Source organism: Canis aureus, chromosome 7 (assembly GCF_053574225.1).
Source record: "Canis aureus isolate CA01 chromosome 7, VMU_Caureus_v.1.0, whole genome shotgun sequence".
NCBI classification, from domain to species: Eukaryota; Metazoa; Chordata; class Mammalia; order Carnivora; family Canidae; genus Canis; species Canis aureus.
Genome location: NC_135617.1, coordinates 35816989 through 35841718, shown reverse-complemented (window position 1 = coordinate 35841718; position 24730 = coordinate 35816989). Strand labels below are relative to the sequence as shown.

The 24730-nt window shown below is 35.3% G+C and overlaps 1 protein-coding gene across 3 annotated transcripts in view; it reads right to left on the bottom strand.

Annotated features, from left to right (window-relative positions):
- COL12A1 (collagen type XII alpha 1 chain) overlaps positions 1-24730 on the bottom strand; it is a 116774-nt gene that overhangs the window by 18019 nt on the left and 74025 nt on the right. For all 3 annotated transcript variants that reach the window (XM_077903348.1, XM_077903349.1, XM_077903350.1), the window contains 18 exons: positions 23054-23173; positions 21555-21701; positions 20712-20828; positions 20337-20483; positions 19741-19815; positions 17716-17855; positions 16247-16370; positions 15928-16071; positions 14273-14437; positions 12943-12981; positions 12707-12845; positions 10456-10598; positions 10060-10169; positions 6096-6245; positions 4363-4440; positions 3021-3107; positions 1524-1577; positions 349-444 (listed from right to left, as the gene is read on the bottom strand). In XM_077903348.1, the coding sequence (XP_077759474.1) occupies positions 349-444; positions 1524-1577; positions 3021-3107; positions 4363-4440; positions 6096-6245; positions 10060-10169; positions 10456-10598; positions 12707-12845; positions 12943-12981; positions 14273-14437; positions 15928-16071; positions 16247-16370; positions 17716-17855; positions 19741-19815; positions 20337-20483; positions 20712-20828; positions 21555-21701; positions 23054-23173 (2075 nt within the window). The remainder of the gene's footprint in view (positions 1-348; positions 445-1523; positions 1578-3020; positions 3108-4362; positions 4441-6095; positions 6246-10059; positions 10170-10455; positions 10599-12706; positions 12846-12942; positions 12982-14272; positions 14438-15927; positions 16072-16246; positions 16371-17715; positions 17856-19740; positions 19816-20336; positions 20484-20711; positions 20829-21554; positions 21702-23053; positions 23174-24730) is intronic.

Sequence of the window (24730 nt, the reverse complement as noted above, 5' to 3'; positions counted from 1 at the left end):
CGTAATGACCTAGATAAACAATGCAAGCTTGCCTCAAGATTATCAATATTAGCCAAGGCCTACCAAGTCTGAAAGTAATTTCAAAGTTTACAGGATGCTGGAGGATATATGCATTACCTATGACTTTTTAAAGGTCAAGTTAGTGGCAATAATTTTATCTACACATTTATAAGTTATTATATACACTATTTACATATCTGAAATTATAGCCATGGGAAGTTATCTCAACAAAAACCTTATTGAATTCTCAGAAAACATTTGAGTTTGGCAAAATACAGTAAAATATTCCAGTTTAACTTAATATTAATTCACCATCCTCACTGAAATACAGAAAGCCTTTGAGCTTACTTGTTCTCCGGGAATAGAGAGTCCGTTGGGTCCCTGGGGGCCTGGGGGTCCCTGAGGGCCTGGAGGACCTGTATCTCCACGAGGGCCAGGAGGCCCCTAAAACACATAAGAGAGAAACAACCACAAAGTCATGTAATGACCATCCAGTGCTAATAATACCCAATTAGAAGCCTATCATCATAACTTTAAGACATCAATCACTTCTGTATGCATTTTAGAAATCTACATACCTATAAAAGCACTTATTAATGCCATTCCTTTCCTCCTTCTATTACTCACTAAAGAACATTTGAAAAGGGCAATAAATTCTCAAAAGCACTTAAATTTCCAAAAGTCCCATTAGAAGTAGATTCTTAAGAGAAGTAAAACACACTGAATATGATATATTCATGTATTTATATTCATGAATTCATATGAGATCAAAGCTTGAATTTCAGTGGATTTGACTTAGTGTAAGCTAGTCTTGATTTCTCTTTGACTTGGGCTTATTTCTGGGACTAATGCATTTATAAATGAAGCAAGAAAACAGATATTCACTAAGAAGATGCTCTGTGCTGGAACTAGAGCTTCTTTGCAACATGTCCAGGTGGAAAAGGTGCATACTTGAGAGTCAGGGACCTGAGATAGCATCCCAGCCTCACCCTTTCCTAAGTGGGTTAGCTTATCATTAGTAATATTATGACCAAAAGTACACATTATCTTCATAATAGACCTCCCTAATTAAACTTGAGTTGTTTTATGGAAGACCAGTATGGACCTGGTAGAAAGGTGGCATACGTGGCCACTCAGCTCTTTCTCTGAGACAGGTGAAAAAAAAGCAGCACAACTGCTCCTGAAGCTCTCCAGCTTTCCAGTGAGACTCAGCTCCCTGTGGGTCTTCCAACTGATGTCTGAGTTATGCTCTGTGGCTCCACGTTGCAGCAGAACCCTTAGGTTCTTGGGCAGATTTCCTACATTGTAATTCCTACAGGAGTGAGCTGCCTTGGACAATTCTTTCTCTGGCTGGTCTAATCCATCATTTTGACAACCAGAGACAAGACGTAAGTATTTATATTCCTAAAGCACACTACACTTGCACTAATTTGCTCAAGCTCACATATCCCATTAGTGGAAATTTTAACAATCAGACTTCAACATATACATGGAATTTTAAATGCACTCTAAAATATACTTACAACTGCCCCGCTGATTCCTCTTTCACCTCTGGGACCTTTAGCACCAGGTCCTCCCTAAAATACATAGTAACAACACATTTCAGGGTAAAAATAAGGAAAGTAGGGAGACATTGATATATAGAAATTACTTCAAGAAGCAGTGTATTCTCCAGGCAATCAATACTTCTTTAGTTACTTACAAAATATTCAAGTGAATATTACATGTCATACAAATATGGGGAAAGAGAATTTTGAACCCTAGTACATTTTAAGTATCTCACTTTTACATTCTGAACTTTTCTTAATCATTAGCAAGTTTTGAAGTCTATTTGAAATTGAGCTTTAATGGAAAAAACAAGCATTACTTAAATACAGTAAGGAGAAAATTCTGTTTTGGAATTATACGAACGCATTCTTCAGAGAAAATAACATGCAAAAAGTAGAGTATCTTGATTCTCTCAGAATTTCAGAATGTATACTTTAATAACAGGAATTCAGAGTTCACTGAACAAAAAGGAAATAAATATGACAGTGACATCCAATAATATTACCTTATAATTAGAGGGGGGAAAAATCCTTACTTCTCAAAAACATCTAAGTCATACCCAGGATATAATTTTATGATTACAAATATAAATAAGGTAAGTCACTGTTAATAAAAAATAAATAAATAAATGAAGGTAATTCCAGTGACATTTGATTCTGTACATGAGGAGCTAATTTGTAATTAACCTAAAATCAATTTACATTATTTGCTATGATACAAGTATGATAAAATTTGGTGTTCTGAGAATCTCTGAGCATTTCCTACATTAATTAGCCATTTTCTTGAAGGAGGCTAGTAGACCTTAGAGGTACCCTTCCACTCCACAAAACCACCAGGTTAGATGCTAGATTGACACAATCAAGGGGTTCCACGCTGATAAATGAAGTCTATCACTGCAATCTACAATGGTGTGCCTTGCGCTTTCTTGGTCTCCCCTCCCCCATGAATAGACCTGGTCATAGACTTCTTCCTCAAATTATTCCAAACCCCTATATTTTCACCCAGAGTTTATAATACATCACATATATAAATTTCCCTTCTTGCATGTTATTCTTATGATATGTCTACTATATAAGGTCTATATATCCTAGATTCTAAATAAGTTGTTCTGTATCAGCCTCTCAACCATGGCTCCATTACATACATACAAGAAGCTTTTAGGAGGTGTAAGAAATTTTCAAAATCATATGATTATAGATGGAAACCCAGATTCACATCTGTAAGAGCAAAGCTCCTGAATACTAGCCAGTATCATTCATTCCTACATGAAATGTGTTCAAATGTGTTTAAATTTTATTCTTGGTTTATTCCATTTTTTTGATCTTGAAACATACCATAAAAAAATGGTCTGCAATTTAGCTTGTTCTGTCCTAGAAAATACTGATGGCTGGAAACATTTTATCCACTATATATTGGCAAAACGATCCCTCCAGAGACCTATGGAAAAACTAGGACTATTGCAGTTCCCTTACCGCAGGGCCCGGTGGACCTGGAGGTCCAACGCTGTCCTGTGTACATGTGCAAGCATTTGGAAGAGCAGGGCATTTTGCTTCATCTCTCTGAAATTTTGAAAAAGAATATTTACCTATGAGTTGAGAGCAAAATGACTTCCAATCCTTCACCCCCCACTTACCTTACATACACAAGGAAATCTATTTCTCAACCTGAAGAAATAATTTGTATTTATTATTACAAATAGTCTTATGTTGAATCCTGTTAGAGAAACACTGAGTATTTCAGGTATCAATACCATTTCATTCGGAGTAAAATCTAAAATCCTTTCCATGGGCTACAAGGCCGTACATGTTCTGCAAATTAGCACCACCTTGTCCATCTCACTGCCTACCACTGCCACTCCCATTCATGTTGCTCCAGTCCCACTGACCTACTGAATATTTCTCAGATACTTAGGGCACTTTGTGACCTTAGGGCCTTTGCATGTACAGTCAGTCCCCTCTGACTGGAATGCTGTTTCTCTCTTATCCACATTGTCTGCACCTTCACTTCATCAGGCCTCGCTTACCCCACCTTATCCCTGAGGGCTGATGGGATTTACCTGGTTCTCTATCTCTTCACCCGGATTAGTTCTGCATCATAGAGCTTTCTACTTTGTATTGTAGTATGTATCTACTTGTTAATTCTTTTCTCCGCCACAACACACACACATACACACACACACACAACTTCCACTAAAATATTCACTTTTCACTTCTATAACCCAAACACATAAAATTCTATCTGGCTTATAATAAAGGTGCTCAATAAGGTGCTCATTTATTTGTTGAATAAATAACATACATTCATCATGGATGCATGCAGCTCATTGCTTGCCCAAAGCATCCAATCCATCATCACATTCAACTTTGTAACTATTACCACTTAAATAGATACAATGAGGGAAAACTATCATCTCACAAAGTAATATAGTTATGTCTACCATAAGCCCTAGGTATCCAGGAAAGTAATGGTTTTTATTCTGTACAATCCCGATATTTTACAAGCAGTAGGAGGGCTCTGTAATAAGTAGATCTATCAAACATGCTGACTCAGCAGGACTTTTCTAACTACACACAACCACTCTGGCCGTTAGGGAGAATTTCCAGATGTGGTTTTGTGTATTCCTGGCTTTCGAAGGTAGGGTCACTGGCCTGAGCTGTGGTAGCAGATGAGCTTGTGCATAATGTGTGTCCCTTAGCTCCATCCTGGAGACTCAGTTGTTGAGTGATACTTCCTCTCCTTGACCATCTGCAACCACATCCCTTATTCTGGGAGGACTATTATGGCCACGACACAATTCCATTCCCTTTTACTTACCCTAGAGGGAATATCACAGCATCTGTCTCTACTGGTCCACACCGGACTGCAAACAATATCGAAACTCTGGATTTGGAACTGCAAACAACCAACAGCAAAATCAGCTAAAGACGCACGAAAAACATTTTATATTAACCTTTCCACATTTTAACCTTTGTCAATTTCTCACAAAGACTCTCTCAAGGGTTCAGACCCTTGAGAACAACGTGATCCTTACTTCATAAGGAAAGAATATAAAAACCTATGCCTAAGGGAAAGAGAAGTTAAAGCAAAATGCATATGTGAAATTCCCACATCTGATTCACTTCCGTAGCTAAAATAAAATGCTTGATTAGAGCTGTGGTTTTTTTAAAGAGAATATTAATTTCTTTAATTTAGGATTAAGACTTAATTTAATTAAGAATTTGAGGACTATACACATTTAAATCAACTTTTTAGAGTCCATCCTTGCAGAAAAATGCTTTAGAAATTCCTTATTTATTCTAAAGCTGATGCTTTTCTTTTCATAAATTCTTACCCGAGGGCTGGTTAGTAATTTTTATGATTACTCTCAGTTTAACTATTTCAATATAGTATATACTATCTTTCTACATTTTAAAAACAAAGCTCCTTTGATGAAAAGGAAAAGATTGCTTGAATATACCCATCATTTTATAAACCTATTATAATTATTCTTTAAAGAGCAAATGCAATCTTCAATAAAAAGTCTATGCATAAGCTTATTGAATCACTGTTGTACACCTAAAAGTAACATAACATTATGTGTTACCTATACTTCAATAAACAAAAAGGAACATGCAAAGTGCTGATAAATCTTAGTAATCATTATCATCACTATTAATTTATAGGATTAAACATACTAACTATTCTATTAATCTCTAAAAAAATTTTAAAAATTAATTAAATTAAAATTCCAGGTGTTAATCACAATTTTAAAGTTTGCAGTAATTATTTCTACATTGTGGAATAAAAATTTCACTTGTGAATCTAAGAGAAGAAAATCCTGTCCAGGGAAGAAAGGAAAATTAAATAAATGCAATTAAAAAATAATAATAATAGAAGCCAAAGATGTTAATCTTGCTTTTAGAACAATATTATGATTGATTGATATTTAATAAGAACTTAATTAGCTTGATAAAGTGAAAATTCTACATTAAAATTTTTCTTACTACATAGCATTGTAAATATGGTTGGCATGCTCCTGCCTCAAGCTTGAGCTACTGCAAATTATGAGTAATATGGTCAGTCAGCTGGCTATCCCACTACACTGATCTTCCTTCTGAGGCAGACTCTTCTGTGAGAGAGCATAGGCTCTAGGACAACAGCCCGTGTCTGTGTCATTAGGTAATAAATGCTTAATGTCTTGATTGCAAAAATTTGTATTAACAATTGCTATCTTTGAAGAACAGAAAATGAGCAATTTTAGATTTCACTGATTATCCTGGCAATTATTTGTGTTGTACTCTCCAACTTGATCCTGTTTCAAGATGACTAAATGATGTTCTCTGGTGCTTTGACATCTTATTTTGTTTCTAGCAGTCAAGCACATTATTATGTTCTGTCAGTAGCATATTTCCTCAATGTAACTTTTTCAATGTTTCAGTCTAAGAAATTTGACAATTTAAAACTCACTGAGAATAACAAAAAAAAAAACAACAACAACTCATTGGTTATTTTTGAAATGCTATTTCAATCTTAACCCCAAGTATCAAGGAAAAAAATATGTTACTTACTGTGGCTGATTTTCTTTCCCCTTTAAGAAGTTTTCCAAGAATTTCATAACCATCAGTTGTAATATTTCCAGCTTCCTTGATATCTTTTTCTATAATTTCATAGCAGTCGATGTAAATCTTAACACTTTTTGAGGTCACTACGATATGAACCTAAAAAGATCATTTGTTCCCATTACAAAATTTCTACCCAGAAAAAATTTGGCTACCTTCTGCATATGTCAAATCACAGGTTAAAAAATATGTTCTTTATGTTACTCTTAACCCAAATCAAGTCCTAGACTAAAAATCCAAGCATTAGGCTGCAACATCAATGTCATTTATTAACAGCATCAAATTAAATGAGTCTTCATCCACATATACATGCATAATTTCCTATTTTCCCATGGGTACTTTTCCTGAGATGACTAAAGATGAGTAGTAGATGTGATGACTCCATTAACTATAAAGAACTATTCATATACAAGTTAAGAAATTATCAATATATTATACTCAGTAGAAAGAAGCCTCAAATGTTTTCCACTGATTTTGCTAAATTCCATTTTTAATTTGCTATTCCCTAATCTCAGTCAAAAAGAACTTGCACAGGGATGCCTGAGTGGCTCAGCAGTTGAGCATCTGCCTTTGGCTCAGGGCATGATCCCTGATTCCCGGCGTCGAGTCCCACATTGTGCTCCTTGCATGGAGCCTGCTTCTCCTACCACTGCCTGTGTCTCGGCCTCTCTTTCTGTGTCGCTCATGAATAAATTAATAAAATCTTAAAAAAAAAAAAAAGAACTTGCACATCATACAGATTCCTAACATAGTAAAGAATTAGCACACATCTTCTACAGAGATTCAGTTCTCGTAATCAATAGATACAAGATTCTATTTCCTTATAAGGAAAGAATCTTATGTTGATTTATTTCTTATCTGATATTGAGGACACTCAGCAATTTAAATCTATTAGATAGATGGTTAACAAAACATTTGTATTTCAACAATGTAAGGAATGGCTGCAGGTAATCTTTGAGTTATAGTCATGACATCGTTTCCACTTATCACAGCACAAATACTCAAGTAAGTACTTGATGATTACTATGAAAAGTTTGGCTCTAAGTTAAAAGGAACAGAAATTCTCTTAAACGTTTTGAGTCAATAAGGATAAAGATAATCTCTGGAAATGTCTTTAAACAGTAAATATTTTTCCCATATACAATCACCAGCAAAATGCTAATTTGGTACATCTCTAAGTTGTAAGTCTGAATTACATATGGATTGCTTTTATATAAAAATGATCATAGTTTACTAAAAATAAATTTTAAATTTTTCCAGAACAATCTTCTAATACTGAGTTCAAGAACATTACATATGCATTCCCAAGATATTTATTATCTAATAAGAACTAAAACTTGGGGGGCTTGGGTCACTCAATTGGTTAAGCATCCACTCTCTATCTCAGCTCAGGTCTTAATCTCAGGGTCTTGAGTTCAAGTCCTACATTGGGCTCCACATCCAGCTAAAAATAAAATAACTATTTGTTGGCTCCTGTATGAACAATCTCAGGGCCAAAAATTCACAAAGTATTTGAAAAATCATAGTACCTCCCAAAATTATTTCAAAATCAAAAAGTTTAATTTGTAACAAAACTATTGCAAATGTCAGTCAATAGTACCCATAAAGAAACTCATGCTAAAAACATAGTTTGCTACAATCTCTTCAATATGTTTCATCAATTTCAAAATCATGTATAAAACATTCAGAGTGGACTGTTCCAAGTACTTAGGGCCTATTTTCCAGCTGTGAAACATTTTTGGTCACAGAAAAGTACTAAACAATAGGAACACTCTTATCAACTCATCTCCCTTCCCAAGCTCTGCCATTCCCTAAATCTTTATTTTTCATCTAATCCATTTTTGCTTCTTCTTATAAACTTCTCACTTGGAACAGAAATGGAACAGAGACACAAAAGTTTGTCCTTAAGAGAATCTTTAAGGAGCAACAGCTGTCTTCTATTCCCTATTTAAGTTCTTTTAACCTATCCACCCTCTCTCCCAAGAGCCCCCTGCATGTCATTTTCATTAATTTCCTGCTATCAGGGTACCACTCCATCTTATCCAAAAGACTAAAGAAGTTTAGTTCCCAAATTAGATGGAAAATGAAAGAAAAGTGTTTGAATCTTTGGATCAGTAAAGAATGTAAAAAGACAATAGTGCCTGAACTTGGTTCTTGAACTGATGAGATCAATGAGAATAGGTTAAAAGAATGGGGTAGAGAAATGGAAGACGAAAAAGAGCATAGTGAAAAAGTAGAGGAGAAACTAAAAAAAGAAAGGTCTGATGAAAAAAGAAGGTAGAACTTTGAGGAAACAGAGCTTATCTGAAGGAAAAAGAAGAGGCATTACATAAAACCTAAAAACTTGTGTTCTATTTCTGGTGAGAAGTCCTTATTAATTGATTAATCAATTATGTTTTATCCAACAGAGATCTACATCCAAAGGGACTCCCTTCTTCAAGGCAAGCAAAGAAGGAAATGTCAAACAAATTGTCATGATTTGTAATTAATGACTGTCACTATAGACCTCTGCAAAATACTGCCTTTTTTCCCTTAAGTAAAATGAAGTATTTGATGAAAGTTGAAAATTTAAAAATAATAGTTTTTAAGTGGTTATCAGTTGGTTCACAGAAGACTTAGTCTCTAATATATTCAATGGTATAGAAGGAAAAATAAAATAGTTCTTTTTAGCAAGTACTCAAATATAAGTTTAATGGGTATATCAATGAGCCAAAAAAGTTCATGAGAATTTAGCCAAATTCAACATCTATTATCAGATAAGAAGCAGTTGAGGCTAATATTTGTCAAACTAGAATTTGCTTTCCCAGTGAGGCATTTATTTTACTGTACTTCATCATGGAAATCTGTAAACTGTTAAGTAGATATGCCATTATACTCAGAGACATTTGTTTTTCCTTCATTGTTTTTTTTTTTTTCTTCTCATTAATGTTCACATTGAAGCCGCTTTGAGCTCCATGAGGAGAGAGTCCCTTGCGATCCTTAGGAAGAATGATTGATCAATAAGAAAAACATTCTGGAAAGAAACCAAGATTCTCAGGAATAGAATCTACAAGAAATCTAGCTAAACTACTCAAGCACAGGAAAGTCTGATTTTCACTTGAGAATCAGACTGAACTGGAAATATTTGTCTTCTGTGCACAGGGACTAATTTTCTGAGTGCCATACTGTTACCCAAATGGTATTCCTCCTGTTAATTCAATCCAATGGATGAAGGAATACCATTAGAAAGTCCATTCCTGAACTAGACAGTTCTTTTCATTTCTAAGCTCTCAACTTTAGTGCTTGTCAGTTAATCATTCTTTAGAAATGTGATATAAAGTTTGTGTTATCCTCCGATGTTGATTATACAAAAAATTAATGAAGATCAACAAGAATAAACAATCCCCTAAGAATGCATCTTAGAACTCCTAATAATTTTAGAGAATTTATGTGTGTTCATTGAAAAGTTAATCTTATAAATATTTATACTAATTATTAATAATCATAACTTTTGGACTAGCATGTTTGTAACTTGTCAACGAATAAGCAAGCAGAAGCAGCTTACTGTGCTCTGTAAAAGAATAATTTTATCAAATAAAATACAATCCACAAAAATTAAGCTTTTGAAATGAAAGGACATAAAGAAAATAAAATGGTAGGTAGAAAAAATAAGCATACAATACTATATATACTACATGACTCACATTTTGAAAAAATATAAGCATTGAAAATGTTGGTACCATTTATCTCTTTATTAGAATTATTGTTTTATTTTAAATATCTTGAAATTAATCAAATTCTCTAAAATAAGATTGTTTTTAAAAGACAGCTATGTTTCTACCAATTTAACATGACATTTTAACAAATAACAAATTGGTTTAAATTTTTAAGTCATATTTTTTCTATAAATAACCAGATAATTTTATGTTTTTACCTTGTGAAAACTTCCATAGAATAATGTCTTCACTTCATCTGTGTCAAATGTAACAGTTTGCACCTCACCTCTTATATCCTTGTTAAAGAATGACAATGTCTTGCTAGAAGCTGTAACCAACACATAATTGTTACTAAATCACAAGCATGGTATGCTTTATGTTGAAAGTATTAACAAATAATTCTTGTTAGAGAGATTTCTAAAATAGTCAATCATTTAGGTTGAGATAAAATGTAATTAGGATATTTACTGATATATTTTTAAAATTTTAAACACAAAAGTATATATCAAGTAAATATATATGTATATAGTCAGAAGGTTATTAAAAAGAAGTAAAGAGAAAACATAATCAAAAATATGTATGCATGTGCCTTAAAATAAGATAACAATCCTTACGATCTGCAATCACTCCAACTTGTGGTTTGTAGTCCCTATCTGTGATTTGCCAAATTGCAAAAGGGTCAGTGGGAGTTTCTGGGAGAAGTCTGAACAATAATATAATCGTGTATGAAGAAGGGAGTCCATTTGGATGTAGATCCCTGTTGGATAAAACATAATTGATTAATTAATTAATTAATAAGGACTTCTCACCAGAAATAGAGAATATTTTAAATCTTTGTACAATAATCTCATTATCAGTAGTATTAGAATCCATTCATAATAATCTGGCTGCATATGAGAAGAGAAAAAATTTGGGAAACATCAAAAGAACAAACACGAGATATCCATTATGTAAGTCCTTAACAGATTATTTACAATCTGCTAAGGGCACAAAAGTCTGAGAAATTGCCCAATGGTCTTTCATCCCATACTGTTAATAACTGTTAATATCCTAATTTTTTCTAAACACAAAGATGATTATAAAATTACATAATTTTATAGAGTGATAAACATTGTATCTATGAATGTAATTTAAAGAGAATGAATCTTACTAAATATACTTCATTTCCAATGTCAGGGGTATGAAATCATAAGTCATATGGTTTAAGGTTTTAATTTCTCCTTCCCTACTTCTAATAGTTTTTACACTTCCAAATTCCTCCCCTGAAATCAAATAAATCACATAATCTCCAGAAGCTTACATGTTCCCCCAAAATAAAACCAGTAATAAATGTTAAGGCCATGTACATGTGCAATCGTTTAGTGATGATAAAGGATGTGATTCAATTAAAAGGAAGTGTTTCTTGGCTCTGAGACTATTAGACTAAAAATGTGATCCCGTGTGTTCTTCCCGAGTTGAGTCAGTCATTGTTTTGGGGGAACCTTTGAAGCAGGATTAATGGTTTGCTGTCTGAGACCATTTAACAATACTTCATTCCTGAAGGTAGCGAAAAGGCTTTAATTATCAACTCTTGGACAGAAAAGAAGTTATTCCTCCACAAATTTTGACAGAAGGCACAGAATGTCTCTTGAGGTTTCACTTCTTGGTAGCACACCACTAGTGCATCTGGAATACAATGCTGCCCTGCTTCTTGCAACATATGTCTGGGCAAGCTGATGTGATGCCTTTTGTACTTGCAAAAACCTACTATTTTCATAATATTCCATGTTAAAAATGATATCTCCTCCATATTAATTCATCTCTCGCCCAGTCCGTTTCCCTCTTTCCTCAGTTAATGAGTGCTTATGAAAAAAAATTTAATTGTACCCATGCTTTTCTTTTAGCTTCTTTCAGCCACAAGTTCTGACTCTTAAGAACACAATAGGCTGTCATAAGTTAAAATGTAGGAATTCTATCTGGTGGTGACTGGAAGTTAAACACTGGGAATTAAGGTTCACTGACAAACCTAAAGCTGCGAACCAACATGGTTAACCATAAAAGAGTTAGGAACTTACAATGTGGTCAAACTACAACAGTATGATCTGTGCTTTCTTAAAAGAAATTAGCTTTGGTTTCAGTCTGGATTTTCCATCAGCTTTCCCAGAGCATTTCAAATTTCAGACATCATTTTCTGACCCTGCCCTAAGTTTCTAAAGGCTTTATTTCTTCTTGTTCTTTTTTCTCTATAAGCTGCCAAACACATATTTTCAACAGTAAAGTGTTTTAATTCTAATGAATTCAAAAATACATATTTTAGTTATGATACCCAGGTGCAAACTTTCATGAAGTAAAATAACAACAGCTAGAGCTGCCCAACAGATTGCCAGAACATTGGCCAATAAAAACTAACCACTGCCTGTCTGATCTTGGACAAGCAAAATGGCCACAATATTTCATCTTCTGGAGATCTGAAACACTAAAAAGAATGCTGACTCTCATTCTACCCTTACTCCATTCAGTCCTTTTGCACCACAGGGAGAAATGTGCAGAATAATTCATTTCCTGTTTAAATAGCCTCCTTTAGAAGAAGCCTTAAATCTACAATCCTAGCCTTAAATACTACAAGGTCTATAATCCGTAATACTACAGAACCAAGATAAGATTCTTGGGTCTGAGAATAGCAAGGCTTGAGTCCTAGTCCCTTGTGTGACCTGATGGAGGACATTTAACCCAGCTGTATTTAAGGAAACGAAACTAAATCATCGATAGGAGACCTCTGACAATTGTAAAGTTTCTACATTTTAAGAAGTGGGCAAAAATTCTAAGAACCTCAAAAAAGTGTCAGGTCCATTATAAGAGAAGGAACCTCCTAGTTGTCACACTTACGCTGTAGGCTGGTTCACAAAAGCATTCTTCTGAAGCTTGTAAGCTGAGTAGCTGGGGAAAGACCCTGACTCCAAAGAGACTCCTGGTACAGAAGCAAAATTCTTTTCTGTCAGGTTGTATGCTTCAAGCATCTTAAAACCTTTATATAAAAAAAGGCAAATATTAAAATGAGGTCATTTTAATAATTTTATTGCTTAAATCCTGAAATAAATGTGTCCAAGGGTATAAATGCTTACCTGGTGAGGTGTAGCCATCCAAATAAATGAGAGGACAACCTGCAATGTACAGTGTTCTTTAAGTATCATCAACATGATATACAAATATTATATACACACAAGAGCCAGTCATATCTGGGTGATGGACACTGAAGGGGGCACTTGACGGGATGAGCATTGGATATTATGCTATATGTTGGCAAATTGAACTCCAATAAAAAAATTTTTTTAAAGAAGCCAGTCATGTACATATATCAAGTAATTTTTCATTCATTTATAAAAAATAACGCCAATCTAACCTTTTATAAGTTATTCTTTGTACACTTCCTTTGTGTAGGAGAAATTCTAAGACTGACTAGTATAATCAATGTTTTCTGAAATTTCTCCAGTACTAGTGGGAATTTTGCAATGTCCTTATGAATAGCAAAGTAGAATTAAAGGATTTTAATAAAGAATTTAATAAATCAAAATAGAATTTAAAAGAATTAAATATTCAGATGTTCTTCAATAGATTAAAGAAATTTTCTCCCAAGGGATTTTAAATTTATACAAAGGCATAATTTGCCAAGTCCAACAGTACTTCCAGACCCATGTCCACCAGCACAGCTCCATTCTGAGCTTTAGCTGTAAGTTCTCAGAGTAAACCACTGATATTTGTTTACTACTGCCACCTCTAACCACAGCTCTGAGTTTTTAGTAATGTTTAATAGGGGGAAACTATAACACTTGTAAAGCATAGCCCTCCATAGGATCGGGGGTCTATACTAGCCACAAAACTGTCTCCATAATATCCCAGGAATCGGCAGAAATGGATGGAGAAGAGGATACACTGATTTGAATAATTAATCTTTGGTCCTTCACTGTATTTTAAAAGCTGAAGTCTTGGCAAAAACAAAAATCTACACCCAAAAAGGCAAATGAGAACCAAATGGAGTGCACACGCAAAAGTCAGTGTTTTCATTGCTTCCTTGAAGCACGGATGTTGACAGAACAAATACCAATTGATTACTAATAGGGAAAACCTTCATCTCACAGAAGTACTTCTATAAATGCATTTCTAAGCTGAAGATTAATTTACTCAAATGTCATAGCATTGGGATGGTGGGAAAAGGATACATTAAAACATTTCATTTCCATACAAGGAATATTACATCATCAAAGCTAAAAGCAGACCTCTGACAAACACACATTTAGCATGATATCAATAGGAACAATGATTCATCAGGTTCCCAAGTGATTTCCCAGAATCTATTTATGCACAGACTTGATCCCATATAGGACAGACAGTTGTCCACTAAGTAGTTATCTTCCAAAACAGGGAAATTCTGGATCCATTTGGACCAGGACTTACTTGAAGTAGCAGTTTCACAGACAAATGTAATGAGGTTGTCCTCAATCTTCTCAAAAGATTCAAAGTCATCAACAATGAACACGTGCCGTTCGCTTGGTTTGCTGGCAATATTGGCAAGCTCATTGTAGTCAACGTCAGCCACTCCAACTACAAAGACACTGAACCCTGCAAAGCAGTGTTAGAGAGCAAATTACAGATCCCCTGTTCCATCCTTTATTGGGTAAGCAATTCAAAATAAAATCCTTTCAGAAATGATGCTATATTTTCTTAGTAGAGTATATGTGGCAAGCCCTTTCCATTGACATAAACTCTCTTTAATAAATATGTACTTTTTCCAGGTCTTCCTGTTTTCTGGCCTAGAAAACTCAATTAATTGGGGTTCCTAAAATAAAATCCTAACAATTAAGAGAAGCACATTTTAACAGCAGAAAGACTTAATGTGGTGCAAGTTTCCTTCCAGAGATCCACAGGCCTGATATGCCCACCCATTCTACAGCTCTCTTGGGCACCATTAACATTTTAAACGTATGCAATTCAGAAACGACTCATTTAAAATTTGAGTTCTTGAAACCAATATTCTTAACAAACTCAGGCTCAAAGGCAGCACTCTGGCCAATTTTAAAATGGAATCAACAATTCCCACTGGCAATAAACTTTCATTTATTTAGGCTAATACAAATAAACAAAGACTTCACTCCAAAAGCTTAATTTGAAAGTAGAAAAAATAGACTATATAAGAAATTAGTTCTCTAATGAGATACGCATAAGGTAACTTGAACAAGTATTGATAACTCCAAACTTAAATCAGCCAAAAGCCCAAAATATGTAGGTGTCTGCTTAAAGTGTATAACATAAAGGCAAAATTTTATTTAAAAAAAAAACAGTGCAGAGAACAATCTGTATTGAGAGAAGACAATATGACTTAGCACTAATCATGACTCATACTTTGGCCAAAGAATCAGTATGTGCAGATGACAAATTCCATATAACAAAGTATTTTGTAATTTAGTGCAGTAGATCATGCACAAAATAGAATTCTCTCCAAAATATGTTAACCTTGGACTCTGCCTGGCAGTTGGGATTCAGGAGTGTAGAGGGTGTGAATGCAAGTCAACTCTACTTCCCTCTCTAGTAATCCTAGAAAATGAACCCAAAGGACAGTGTTGCCAGGAGGTTCTGGAGATATTTGATTTTCGAGGTCTACCCCCAAAGATGTCTTTCTGAGGCCTCACTACACCTCCCTTCAGCAATGTACACTGGATCTGCACTGTCAAAGGACATGCTAAAGCTAAAGTCTTCCCTATGTTTCTCCTTGCACAGGGACTCAGCATCAAAATTCAGGAAGGAAGCCTGCTCTAGGCCCACTCTATTACTGCATTCTGTAGCCTTTCAGCCACTATGGGAAAATGCAGTTTGCTCTTTTATCTACCCCAAGCCACATCTTCAACAAAGATATACACCATGTCCTTTTTGAGTGATTGCTAAACTATCCATGATTAAACATAAACTAACATTTCAGGGGTATGGAGTACAGAGTAAAACAGGAACAATAAAGCCAAATCAGAAGTTGCATCTTTTGCCATCATTCCTGAGCATGCAAAATTGTTAAGAAAGGGAGTGTAATCACTAGACTTTAAACTCATGCCTGTGTTTACCTGACTGCTGGATGACCAAAGCTGCCTTCTTGACCTCATCCTGTGACCGGCCATCTGTGACCACAACCAGCACCTTGGGGACATTCTTCCTCATGCCGCTCTCCCAGGTCAAGACCTTCTCCTTGATAAATGTGAGAGCCTTGCCTAGAGAGTGTTGCATGGAACATTTTAGTATCAGTTCAGTGAAAACTACCCAAGTGTCATTAGTCACACTCAACAGACAAGAATCTGAATATGAAAATATGATAATACACTCAGTTCCACCTCAGTACAAACGCTTTGGGGAGTGAAGATCTACATACACTTTGATTAACCGTACCTGTTCTTGTGTTTCCTCCTCTGTATCTAATATTCTGGAGGGCCCCCAGGGCTTGGGCCTTGTCGTTATATGTGTTCAACTTGAACTCAGACTTGACCTCATCACTGTACTGCACAAACGAGACCTGAAAGGAAACATGATTGGTGGTGAGGTTATGATGCCTCTTTTTATATTTTAATTTCCCAGTGGCTCCTCCTGCTGTTTAATGGGGAAAAGAAGTGTCTTGGATCTCACAGACTATTATAAACTCTTTATAGCTAGTATTATAGCACTGACTACTGTCATCTCATTCAATTCTCTCATTTCTAATCTTCAGTGAAATTGTCATTACTATCAACATTGTAAAAATGCTGTGTTCCAGTGGTATTGGAAAATACCTAAATCCTTTTTCTAGGATTTAGGAAGGGTTGAGTAAAGCTAGGGAAGAATGAGGTCCCAGGATTAGAAATGAGAACACACCATCTTGAACTCAAATGCTGGCTAAGCAACTGGTTCTCAGCCAACTACTTCTTCTCACTAACTGCATCCACTCTTCATGGTAATATTAAAGTGCTACGTATGTGATAATAATCATCACTCACCACAAAATTAGTAACAGTATGATTTACTGGAAAGAGTACAGGCTTCATAGTAAGAATTCAAGGGGTTCAAATCCTGGCTCTGCCAATTAGAATCTATGTGACACAGGACAAGTTCTCCACATCTCTGGGATTTTGTTTCCATATCAGTAAAATGGAGATGATTATACTTACTTTATAGAGTTGTGTTAAGGGCTGACAATCATGTATATAAAATAGCTGGCACACAGAAGTTAATAAAATACAGTACTTATTTTTTACTTTTTATTAGAAATCTCAATTTCTAAAATGATGAAAAATGGCTTAGCTACTAACAGATTAAATTAAGACTAATTAGCTTCACTTTTTTACTTTTCTCGGGCTGGAAAAGTGTTCACAGGATTATTTGGGGATTTGAAACTTAGTACATTCTATAAAAGAAGTGATTCGCTTATGAAATTATTTGTGGCTTATGTCAAAATCTCTTATTTTCATAATCTAAGATGCCACAATGGCCAAGTATGAAATGCCACACACCCACTCCAGTCACTATTCATCACTTAGTCCTCTAACTTAACAGGGTATGACAATCACAATCCAATGTTCTGTTTCCAGAACATTAGATGACCTTTTATGGAAATGTATCATTGTCGGAAGTCTTAAGCAGGAAGTCAGAGTAGGAATGCCCCAACGTCTCCAAAAAGAGTATCATCTAGGCAAGAGAATACCTAGAGGAGGTTTATTTCTCTATTTGTCATTTACACCCAACTCCTTCACACAAGTGAAAGAAAATAGTAAATAACAGAACTCAAAACATAGTTTATACTGAAAAGCTTTTCTACTCGAAAACAAATATTCAAAGGAAATAGCAAGACACTACGAATGAATAGCCACCTATGAAACAGTACCCACCTGAATTCCAGCAGGGCTAATTTCATCAAAGGCTCCCACAGTATTGAAGATGAATTTTACAACTTTGTTAAAATTATCATCCCCGATACTCCAGGAGGCATCAGTCAAGAATACAATATCTGCCTTGGCCCCTTTGCATACTGGGGGAAAAAAACAAAGAAACCCCAACTCTCGTGAATTTTTTCATTCAAATGAAATTACAAAACTGAGAAATGTAGCCTAACACCCCACTACTCAAAGTGTAGTTCAGCAGCAGCAGCATCTCCTGGGAGCTTCTTAGAAATGCAGAATCCTGGGCACTACCCCAGACCTCCTGAATCAGATTAGCAACAACAAGATACCCAGACAAATTACATGCAAAACAAAGTTTGAGAAGCACTAGTCTAACTGTCCCTCAATTTCTGCTCTAAAATTACTCCATCTAAGCTTAGATCCATAATCCAAACATATGCTCTTTCCTCATGGAACTGTTTTGAGTGGCTTCAAGTAATAGATGAGGATGAAATCAAATGAAAACTAACGATGTTCAGAATTTAAGAAAAGCCATCAAAAAAAAAAAAGCCATCAGTGGATCTGGAGATTTTGTATATAACTATCAACGATTTGGTGCAAATAAGGTGTCTTTTCATTTTAAATTAGGCCACTAGAATTATACAGATGGAGGAAAGGGAAGGAATAATGTCTTTGATTTGAATTTTCACACTTGGAGGGTTAAAAATAATTAAAATTTTAGTATATAAAAACTTAACATGCGAAATAAACAGCACCAACAGTGAACTGTTATGTCAACTGTGGACTGTGGATGAAAATGATCTGTCAATATAGGCTCATGAACTGTAGGAAATGCACCACTCTGGTGCTGGATATTGATGCTGGAGCAGGCTGTGGGGTAGGTTATATACGGTACTCCATGTATTTTCAGTTCAATTTTGCTGTGAGCCCAAGACTGCTTTAAAAAGTAGAATCTATTAAGAACAAATATTTAACATTTTTAAGCCAAGTTTATTTACTGAATTTCTTTCAATAGTCTAATTTAAAGAAATCCATGATTATTTTACCTTGTAATAATACTATTTGCCCTGCATAATATTATTTTGTCCTATAAGAATACAATTTGTATCTTTAATTTTATTTCATAAGTTTAATAAAGTTGTAGCATTCTAGAACTTCTAAGACAAAAGAAAAATAATTTTAAAATCTGAAATTCTAATTAAATTTAAATTTTAAAATGTTTTTTAGGGATCCCTGGGTGGCACAGCGGTTTAGCGCCTGCCTTTGGCCCAGGGCGCGATCCTGGATACCCGGGATCGAATCCCACGTCAGGCTCCCGGTGCATGGAGCCTGCTTCTCCCTCTGCCTGTGTCTCTGCCTCTCTCTCTCTCTCTCTCTCTTTCTCTGTGACTATCATAAATAAAAATAATAATAATAATAAATAAAATGTTTTTTAAAAAAAGAAAAAATCTGAAATTCTTTCAGTTAAATGCTGGAAACAGAATGTGAAGAAAGACTAAAACAGTAGCTAATTATCTGATAAAACACTGAAAATTGCCCCAGATTACTGAGAGACCTGTCCCATTAGCTCAGTATATCTTTTTGCCAGTTCACTACAAGTGACAATTATGTCTCAAACTTCAGTGAATGGACATTTTTTAGCTTCGTGCAATGCAGGGCAGAAGCCAGGAATTCCAAAGCCAAAGGCCCCAGGGGTAAGTTGAAGATACAGCCAAAATGGTACACAGTGCCTTTTGAGGCTAGCACCCAGGAGACAGAAGTGCCCACCATGTGACTATGGAATACGGAGAGTATCACTAAACATTAATCTGCAAAATTGAGGAAGCAGAGTTCCAAAGAACTATTGTTTATGACTGATTTCATACACGCCAAATATGCCAAAACAATTACTGGCAATCTTTTTTGTTTTTTTAATCGAAAAACTCTTCAGCAAGAAGAGTACATCAAAAACACCCTGTATTAATTGGCAATAGTGTAGAGGCTCCATAAATCCCTATCAGCAGCTGCACTTACCATCCCGGGCTGGTGGGATTGTAGGAGGGGGAGGAGGTGTGGGTGGCTCCGTAGGGGCTTCTGTTGGTTTTACAGCTAGAATTTTAAAAATGGTAATTAGAAGAATATAACCTGTGCAAATTTCATATCATGGGAAGTACATTTTAAGAGCAATTTCAGTCCTAGATATCAAATCAAGTATCATTGGCCCTCATAGATTATATTATCCAAATTTGGTATCATTACTAATCATTCAAACATGGACTACAGCTGTGAAAAGCAAAACCACGATTCAAAGGATGGATGAAAGGCTTTCAAATAGGATCAAATGAGTAAAAGTCAACAGCGTGCATATTCACCTGCTCACTGCCAGCTAGAACCGTGTCTCCCTCCTGCACCTCTTTCCTTAAAAATAACACCAACTCTGTAACAGGGCCAGCATGGACTTGCTGTAGAAAAAGGTCCTGAACCAACCACAGGCTCCTTCTTCATGAATCTGCCATCATTATAATCATTACTGTGGAGAAGTGCCTACACAGGAGACACTTACATCTCCCACACCTAGAACATTCTATCCTGAAGCTTTACAGAGACTTTCAGATTACTCAAAAACTTACTGGTATGTTCCTTGACAGAGACTCCTGGTCCCTCAAGATTTGGTGTCTGCACAAAAACGGTGACGCCATAATCAGCGTCTGGTGAAAGACCAGTGAAGCAGTGACTGGTTTCTGATCCACGCACTGTAATTTCTTGTCCTCTGGTTCCTGATTATGACAACAAAGGAAAAGGCCAGTGTTACCATCAATTATACTTAAAGATATTTTTATATATCATTTCGTACAGAGAAGGCATCTCCTTTACTGAAGTTTAAAATGTTGCTACTATGTGCTTCAGTTCTTACTATTTTTCATTTTTTAGGTTTTTTGTTTGTTTTTGTTTTTTGTTTTGTTTTTTTTTTGTTTTGTTTTGTTTTGTTTTTTTGGCACACATACCATCTGCGGGGCTTAGTTTTAGCCTGTAGGAGGTGGCTGCCCGGTGAGCTGACCATCTAACACAGAATGTATCCCACCCAATCTGGTAGGTTTTCAGATCTGTCACATTTAAATACACTACAAAATAAAGAAAAAAAGAAATAGATTTACTTCACAAATAAAGACAAAAAAGCATACTTTTAATCATAACACAAAACTGAAACTTCCACTGTGGCTGAAAATAAAAGCCTAAATTTTTAGTTTGTCTCCTTGTAAGAAACACACAGGAAAGATACATGGAAATGTAGTACAGCTAAAACAGACCCCTTTGCTATCACTAATTTTCAAGGGAAAGAAATTCCACATAGTCCCACTGGACACTACAAATAACAAAGATGTCTCATGTAAAATTTTTCTAAAGCACTATCTTCTAAGTCCTTAAATAGCAATTCAGCACTTGGTGACAACAAAATCTATCTTTGGGCTGAGTCAATAATCATGGCATTTCTGTGAAAACTTTCAATTAAGTCAATGCACTTAGGTAATATATGTTTTAAGATCCTTTATCAAAGAAACTACACAGCATTCCAAAACTAATTTTACAGATAATTCATGGATAAAATCACACTTTTTATCTTTCAAAATTCAAACTATATTTTATGAGAAATAAAAATATCACATATATTTTTGTATACTCAGTTATATTACTTATATGTTTGTTTGGCTGAACAAGAAGAAAGAGCCACTTACTTAATGCTGAGGAAACATGCAAATGTTAAGAAGAAATAAAATTAAAACTGGTTGACTGACCTGGCAATTTGTACTACACTTTTTCTTACAACCATGAAAATATATGTGACTCACATGTAGTGCCTTGATCCGTCAGGGGGACACTGAGTCCAGAATCATACTGAGCATAAACATTTACATCATAGGTGGTGCTAGGATTGAGATTGTGTAATGTATATGATGTCATTTCTCCAACAAAAGCTTCCATGGGCTCATTGGAACCTTTAATAACAATCACAAGAGAACATAGAAATATTCCACCACTGGTCTCAAATTTTCCTTAAAATCGAGTAACTTACACTCAAATGATAGTATGAACACCACTAATTCCACGGCCTATTATGTACTTGCTCACTATAGCACATGTTCCATTATATGGCGAATACAAAACTATAAGCAGAGCCTGAATTCCTCAACTCTAATTTGCAAAGTATACATAGCACAGTACCTAGAATGCAGTAGATATGTAATCAATGTTCCTTTTTTTTTTTTTTAGATTTTTTTTAATTTATTTTTTATTGGTGTTCAATTTACTAACATACAGAATAACACCCAGTGCCCGTCACCCATTCACTCCCACCCCCCGCCCTCCTCCCCTTCTACCACCCCTAGTTTGTTTCCCAGAGTTAGCAGTCTTTACGTTCTGTCTCCCTTTCTGATATTTCCCACACATTTCTTCTCCCTTCCCTTATATTCCCTTTCAATGTTCCTTTAATGAATAAATTCAATCACACAATCAACTACCCTAAACCCTCAAGCCTCTTCTCTAAGTCCCACTTTGGCAGCATGGTGCTTTACACATAGTAGGTACTCAATTAACATTTTTCCAATTTGTTGTAGAGATGACTTAAGAATTTCTGTCTTGGTCCTCATTCCATGAGTTCAGTTACTGAAGGTCCTCAGTTGCCAATACCTTCTTCTCCTTTCAGTTATCTCTCTTAAGGCCCATGTTTCCTTTCTCTTGTCCTCTCTCCCTTATCTTTTCCTAGCTCACACCCTTTTTGGGTGCATGGAAGATACCCTGGCACATTTGATACAAAGAATATTGTTCTTCCATTTTGCTAAGCATACAGACAGAACATAGAAACAAAGATAGCAAATCAGTTAATCAAGGTGATATCCATTTAGGTGTAAATGTCAATGGGAAGTTGAAAACAAGCCTGGCAAGGAATAAACTAACAAGGAATAAACTAAAATGCATATGCCCAAAATGGAATAACACCTTGACATAATGGGAAAATATAGAAATTTATATTGAGTAAATATGCATTATTTCACAATCATAGTAATATACAGAATGTCTGGACACAGATTCCATTTGTGTAATTTTATGAGGCGGGCCAAACTTTTTAATCATGCAATTTAATGAGTCTCATCTACACCCATAGTAACAATGACACTTCAGATTATTGGCTGAGAACATTATTTCCAAGAATATTGCCTCTAGTGAGAGGGGCTTCAACGTGACAACTGAACTACCAAGAGAATCTAATAATGGGGCATGCAATAAAGAGCTCCCTCACAAACAAATAACTCTCTAATGCATTTTTATGACAATAAAGATGTTTCCTTACCCACTGGCTTATACACAATTTTATATCCAAGAACCGGAGAAGGTGAAGGATCCCAGGATACCCTGAATCTTGTATACCATTCATCAGAGATGTGTATGTTTTGAGGTGGAAGCAGTCCCACTGCAAACAAATATTGGCACAGGTTGCTGATCTTTCATTGACACCAAGGAGAGCACAGAATTCTGTGAGTATACTGATAGTGTGGTCCCATGAGAACAATTTAATAAAATCCTAAAATGCCCTCATCCAGAAAATAATTTAAGAGTTTTGAAAAGTTCAGCAGAAAGCTTAGTGGTTTTCCAAATTCAAAGAGCAACTCAAGTTGGACTTAGGAACTGATGAATCCCAGAGCTATTAGGTTTTAAAATGCAGAATTACAGAAACTATAAGAGATCTCATACCATTTTTAGCATGTTATAGATTACAGATGGTTAGAGCCAAAAAGCAATTTAGAAACTGTCTAGTCTAACCACCTTATCACATAAAGAAGATTTGATTTGCCCAAGACCACATAGCTACTTAGTGACTAAAATGATGTTCATTCCCAGCACCCTGTTGTCCTCCCCCAGCATAACTTAGAGCAAATCTTCACGGCTCCAGAGGTACTGCCTCCACCTCCCTTCCCTGTAAACCAATGCTATTAGACAGCATGCTGAGTAATCACTGAGTTAATATATATATATATATATATATATATATATATATGAATTCAACTTAAAAACTTTTTTGCAAAAAATAAATAAATAAATAAATAAATAATAAATAAAAACTTTTTTGCAAGAGAAACTACAAAAGGCTTTGGCATATCCTGGAAATTTCAAGTCTGGTAAAGATCTTTTATGTATTATTTATATATTATATATTTTGATAAGCACAAAATTCTGAAACATGCCATTTCCCCCAGAAAAGTACCAAAATATATTCTAAAACCCAAGGGAATGTGAAAAATTAAAAGTTGTTAAATTTAAATCATCTTGAATCACTAAATTGAGTCTCCATTGACTCAGTCTTGTAGATAAAGAGTATCAGTAAATATGTAAATTCTTGGCCTGAAGAGACCGCTAAAACAACTCTCGTCATGCTTTTCTCTTGAGAGCTTTCAAATGTCACCTTTCCCATATTTTGTAATGTCAAGATTGTTTAAGCACCAAAAGTTTTGGGGAACCGAATGTAGCCAGGAACCTGACATCATTTACATAAGTGGATTTTTGCAAAATGAAGTGGAAAGAGGAATGCCAGTATTGGCCAGTAACAGAACTCAGACCTATAGCCCAGCCTGACTTTCTGCTAAACCATTGGCTTTCAATCTCGGCTGTACACTAGAACATAAGTGGATCCAGGCTATATCTCAGACCAGTTCCACTAGTATCTCTGAGGGTGGTACCCCAGCATAAATACGTTTCAAAGCTCTTCAGATTATTTCAATGAGCAAAAAACTTGGAGAACTTTTGCTCTAAACAATAAGGAATTGACACCAGTGTAAGGTAGAAAGGGGCCCGAACACTGATAATTTTCTGTAAATTACTTGGTACACTAGAAAAAAATGGATAAATTTGTAAAGACAGAAGATGATTGATAATCATCTTGCTTCTTTATGACTTGAGATTCTTTCAGGATAGTGGTTTTTACTGATACTACGTTGACTGAGTTAGCAACTACATCGTTTACTGATACCAC